Below are 6,000 nucleotides of genomic sequence, written 5' to 3'. Positions count from 1 at the left end.
TCCTGCTTATGCAGGGGGTCGGACTCGATGATCTATTGAGGTCCCTTCCGACCCTAGCATCTATGAATCTATGAATCTATGAATCTATAAGGTGATGATTTCTCACCAAACAGGTGATGAAGAGGTGGTCTGTTTCTCTTCAAATTCTCGAGTAAGTTGGGTGCATTAGCAACTGGTGTCAGATTTCTCACTCTTGAAGCATGCGCTGTTTGCTGTTTTACTGCCTTTTTATACCCTTAGTTTAGCATCTCCAAAGCATTCGTTTAGTTGTGTAAATCAAGAGAGAGTCCCAAGCAGTAATTGACAGGAAAAACCTGCTGGTTACTGGTTATCAGAAATGTTTAATTTAAATGAGTTACCTTCTTGGGTAACAAGAGGTTATTTAGTTTGAAACATATCAAGAAACTGATTAACAGCCCAGAAAAACATACTAAATCAGGAGGAGACATCTATTACATAGGGAGAACGTCTCTTCCTGCACATAAACACGAGTTCGTCGCAAAATAAATTTTTATCATGCTAATTAATCAAGGATAGACATTTCATATGGTAACACACCAGACAACTAAGAGTCTGCTTGAAATCATTCTGAATATAGCAAGATAAGCTGGAAGAGATACTTCATTATTCCTTCTTAGATGGTCTACCCATGACTTCGCATCCTCTTGCAATATGCAGTTAGCATCAGTATTCTGTATTTTTGTGAGTAGGCCCAAGCTTAGCATGAGTTTCAGAGTCATCAGCATCCACTGTATGTCTACACAGCACTATGAAGTGTGATTGTATCCTGGGTAGGTATCTTTGCTGGCTTTCATCTAGCCAGCTACAAGTAACAATACCAGTGAAGACAGTGGCACTGGCCTCAATATAGAATAGCAACCCTGGCTTTATATTCATGCCCCTGTGTCAGCACTGCTAATTTTATTGTGTTACCTTGATTAAGATTAGTATTGGTACACCTATATGTACTGGAGTCACGCCATTAATTTCAAGCTAGACATATCCCTTGATTTCAGTGAGATGTAAGCACATGCGCTCAGTGCCCTTCCTGAATAGAGATGTTTTCTTGGTTCATGCCCTTGGCCTGGAAATGTCACAGGATCAGGTGTTTTCCATGAGATACGAAGTGCCCTGATACCCATCATGAAATTTCAGCCCTGCTGCTTCTGGGACACGTTGGCTCTGTGTGATGCTCGTTTGATTTATTATTGTTCACTCTTTGTGAAGTTGGTTCCTCACTAAGTTTGGTGCCCAAACCTAATGCATCTGTTCTTGGGGTTGTCTTTTGCCAGAGAAAGATGTGAAGGATATATCCATTCCACCTGGCCAGTCATTCACATACAGCTGGAAAGTGACAATGGAGGATGGACCAGCCAGCTCAGACCCTCTCTGCCTCACCCGTTTCTACTACAGCTCCATCAACCCAGAACGAGATATAGCCTCGGGGCTGATTGGGCCTCTTCTGATCTGCTATAAAAAAACAATGGATCAAAGAGGCAATCAGGTGGGTCCCTTCCTTTCAGTCTAACCTCTGTCATTATAAAGGGAGGGTTTCAAGTAATTACTGATATGAGCTGTAACCAAAGGCCACAGGACGTTTGTTACCTCCTGTCCTCTGCACAGATATTCTGTTTTGCAGGACAGAATATTTGTGGTGCAACATTGTGACTTTGTTTCTAAGGGGATGGGTTTTAATGTGAGCATGGGGTAGCTTCAGTCTGGGACACACTCAGCCTGGCAAGGCCTGACTTGCTGTGGATTCTGTAATCCCAGCCTAAGCACATTCTCCAGACCCACTTTGTAGAACACTTGCCTACTAGGGCTGTGCGAAGCTTCAGGTGCTGATTTGATTCGGAGGAGATTTGGCCTGATTCAGTGGCCGAATCTCTGAATCTGAATCAAATCAGGAGACCAATAAAAAGTTCTGAATCAATCTGAAGCCTCTGAATCAATTTGGAAAAGATTCGGAGAAAGATTCGGCGATTCGGACAGTCCCTACTTGCTGCCGCAGGGAGCTGGACCCAGACTCCATGCCAGTAAGTAGGGGGTGGGGTGGGGGGGCTGGAGGAGTGGGGAGGGGACCGTGAGAGGACACCCACCAGGCCCCATCCCCTGCTTGCTCCCCCAGCCCCACTGAGCGCCCACTGACCTCTGCCAGCTCTCTCAGTCCCATCAACGGCTGCCCCAACCGGCCCCAGTGTCCTGATGCTTTAAAAAAAAAAAATGCCCCACACTCACTGGCTGCTGCAGTGGCTGTTGGGGCCCCTGGAAGCTTATGGTAGAACCCCTCCTCCCCCCACTCAGTGCAGGGCAGTGTGGGGCAGCACAGCTCTCCCCCCTCCTGGCAGCAGCTGGTAAGTACAGGGCTTTTAAAAATTTTTTTTAAAGAGTCGGGACACTGGGGCTGGGTGGGGCAGTGTTTGACAGGGCTGGGAGAGTGGGCAGGGGATGGGGCTCATTTGATTCAGAGATTTGACCAGTTCAGCAGTGGCTGAATCTCTGAATCAGATTCAGCCGGATTGTTTTGGGATGATTTGGGACAATGATTTGAATCACCAAATCAAATCACTGTCCCCTGAATCACCAAATCCAAATGCAAAGCAAATACTAGCTGCTTTGCACATGCCTATTGCCTACCTACCATGAAGTTCTTGGTGTGAGTTTGACCAAATACACACACACACACATACACACACACATGACCTTTGGCCCTCTGTCTCCAACCTAACCAGAACCATCCTAGGCTATGAACAGGCTCCTTTGTCATTTCCAGATGTTATCAGATGAGGCAAATTTTTTGCTGTTTTCTGTCATTGATGAAAACCGGAGCTGGTACCTGGCAGAGAACATACAGCGGTTCTGCACAGATGCAGCCCATGTGAATACTCAGGATCCTGAATTCTATGCTTCGAATGTTATGCACAGTGAGTAACCAGGGATGGAAGTTATATGGGGAGGACAGAGGGAGAAGACAGGATTGGCCAGACATTGGAACAGAGGTTCAAGTGGGTGTCCTATATCCTGATCTGGGGGTCTTTTAGGAGAAATTTCTTGGAGTCCCAAAAACAGCTGTCAATCTCTCTTGTGATTTGGACTCTTCTACAAGAAGAATGTTAACCAGAGGCGACTGGTAGGGGGAGCACAGGGGTTCACATGCCTCCCTCAATGGGGCTGGTGCCCCCCCCAACGGCCAACACTAATGCTGTCAGCAGGGCTGGTGACCCCCTTGACAGGGCTGCTGCTGTTGGTGTTTTCTGAGGGTGCCCCCCCAGACTCAGGAGGCAACAGTCACTCATGATGTTAACAAGATATTGCTGCTTGTGGCATCCATTGATCTGAAGTCTTGTTTGTTCTGTCATGCCAGCTAATTAAAGTTTAGCTACTATATAAGACTAAGTCTTCTGTGTAACATTTCACACCCTATGTTTCTTCCAGCTATTAATGGTTACGTCTTTGACAACCTAAACCTCAACCTTTGCCTGAACCAAGTAGTATACTGGTATGTCTTAAGTGTTGGTGCACAGACAGACTTCCTCTCTGTTTTCTTCTCTGGGAACACCTTCAAACGTAACATGGTCTATGAAGACACTCTCACCCTCTTCCCATTTTCTGGGGAAACTATTATCATGGACTTGGAAAAGAAAGGTTAGTAGGTATAGGTATTTCATAAGTTAATGTGTGTAGCTGGTATATATATGGTACATCTTAGAAGACTCAGGTGTAGGGCTCAACTAGGAAAATAACCATCAGGTTTATTAAGAGATTGACATTAATTTGCCAACTCTCAGCTGACAGCACTTTTCTGCTGGCTCAAGATAAGCTCCTCTTCTGACCACAGCTACCCCACGAGGACTCAGTTGACATCAGCAGAACAAGCTTTCAGTGTCTGGCTGCATTACACAAGAGTTGACCATGCCTGAACACTACTGCGAAGAACTGGTCTAGCTAGCTGGGTAGTTAGTACAGAAGGAGGCGAAAAATAGCTGCTGTCATCACTGGACATTTTAGTGGTGTTCCCAAATAGAGGCAAATGATTAGGCCCCAGTCCCCCCAACCTATGATTGGCTGAGGGCCCCAGCAGTTCCACCCTTGCCATTGATTAGTTATGAGGGCTGTCTGTCATATGGCCCCACCCTTCACCACCGATTGGTGGAAAGGGTTGGGGGCTGCATGACAGGCAGCCCTCTCAGCCAATTGGACCTCTTTGGGGAGCCAGCATTTTATTTTCAGTAGGTTTTTTTTTTTTTCAGGAAGCCTGCCAACATCACAGACAAAGTTACCAACTTCACTTATAATAAGTGGAATTGGGCTTGTTTTTTTAAAAGTTGCTTTAATTTTTTGAGTCACGGATTGTGGTTTTTTGGGCTTGTTTTATTTGAGGTCGCTTATTGTGGGCTTTTTTGTAATAGGTGACTTAAAAAAAGTTATAGTTTAAAAATGGTTGTAGGAGTGTTTTTGGTGACTGACTTGTGTTGATGTATATTGGTGGGGGGCGCAAAATGGCAGATCTGGTTGGCAGCTGGACTTCATTTCCCAGCAGCCCCTGCTCTCATGGCTCGGGCTGATTTTCATGGAGACCTCAGCAGCAGCCCCCCTATGATAGTGTGGGGCTGGGGTTTCCATGGAGACCAGCCCCAGCAGTGCTGGCAGGGCATGTGGCAGGGCAGGGTGGGGCTCTGGGGCCGGGCTGGGATCTTGCAGTGGTGACAGTGTGATCCAGAACTTCTTGGGCTTGTTTTGGGCGTTTTTTAAAGGCAGTGCCACTTTTTTTCTCTTGAGACTTGGCAACACGGATCACAAAGCTTGCCATTTTTCACAGAGCCTGCCTTTTTTCATGGAGCCTGCCGGATTTCATGTTGTCTGTGAAAATCAGGCAATCACAAATTCAGTAAGTCCCATGATAGTGAATGCCATGCTGTGCCTATGGCTTGCTGTTGATATCAAGAAAATCAGTTGTGGAGAGAGGACTGCAGGGCAGGGCACAAAGTAAAAACACAGAATTCAGAAGAGGAGACTGAGCAGAGAAGCTTTGACAATATCTATTCTCCTGTGAAGAAGTCCAAAGAATCACTGGATACTACTCCGAAGAGCTCTGTCCAGATGCATTAATGGACAAGGCGCTGGAAAAGGCCCCAGAGTCACAGAGGCTCTTCCCAACCAGCCTCACTGGCAGCCCTGGAGACCAAAGGCCTCTGTTGCTCCATGGACTAGGTTAGGCTCAGACAGCACAAGGTGACTGGATAGCAGCAAGGAGTCAGGAGACTTGACTTCAACCCGTGCTCTTGTATGTCCTTAGGTACATAAGAACTTCTAGGATCCAGGGCAGCACATAGACTAAATTGCCCCCAGCTGGCCCTGGTTACTGAGTGAGCCTGGCTACCAGAGACCTAACTACCCCCAGCTGGCCCCAGTTGTCTGCATGGGGTTGGCTGTCTGCTTCTCTATCTAGCCTTGGACTTTTGACTCCTTGCTCTTAGTTTTCTGGTTCCTACCTTTTGATCCCTAGGTTACCATTCCCAGGGTCCTGCCTGTTTGTTCCTAGCTCTCCAGGCCTGCTTATTTGTTCCTGCTGTTTTGTTCCCTAGGTCTTGCTTATTGGCTTCCTGGCTCTATCCTCATTCCTGATTCCCACCTGCTGACTCCTTGTTCCTGACTCCAGCCAAGACCCCTTGTGCTTCCAGACTCCAGCCTGTACCCCTGTTCTCTGACAGCTGGCTTCTCACTTATGGCAGTCACCCATGTCCTGGTCCCATACAGCCATGGTTGCCTGCTTTGGACTCCTTGGCTTATGACAATGGTCTGGATCTCTGTTTCTTGTTCTTAGCTCCTCCTAGCTTGTGGTTCTACCCAGGTTGACTGCCTATGTCTCAGTTCCTTGTAGACCTTGGCTTATCAAGTAGCCTGCCCCTGACTCTGACCCTTTCTTCCTTGACATCACATGTTCCTGATGCCCTAAGTTGTGATTCTTTTGGGTCATGCCTCGACTACCTATATCCCAGT

General features: G+C 46.9%; 1 protein-coding gene across 2 annotated transcripts in view; it reads left to right on the top strand.

The window, feature by feature from the left end:
- F8 (coagulation factor VIII) overlaps positions 1 to 6,000 on the top strand; it is a 91,913-nt gene that overhangs the window by 48,921 nt on the left and 36,992 nt on the right. Inside the window, exons 11-13 of one of the 2 annotated variants that reach the window (XM_019536319.1) lie at positions 1,293 to 1,504; positions 2,774 to 2,924; positions 3,436 to 3,645. The exons of the other annotated variant lie outside the window; for it this stretch is intronic. Coding sequence (XP_019391864.1) covers positions 1,293 to 1,504; positions 2,774 to 2,924; positions 3,436 to 3,645 — 573 coding nt within the window. The remainder of the gene's footprint in view (positions 1 to 1,292; positions 1,505 to 2,773; positions 2,925 to 3,435; positions 3,646 to 6,000) is intronic. 2 annotated transcript variants of the gene reach the window in all.

Source organism: Crocodylus porosus, unplaced genomic scaffold, assembly GCF_001723895.1.
Source record: "Crocodylus porosus isolate Cpor-Errol unplaced genomic scaffold, CroPor_comp1, whole genome shotgun sequence".
NCBI classification, from domain to species: domain Eukaryota; kingdom Metazoa; phylum Chordata; order Crocodylia; family Crocodylidae; genus Crocodylus; species Crocodylus porosus.
Note: the sequence above shows the minus strand (reverse complement) of the source record. Positions and strands in the feature narration are given on the sequence as shown.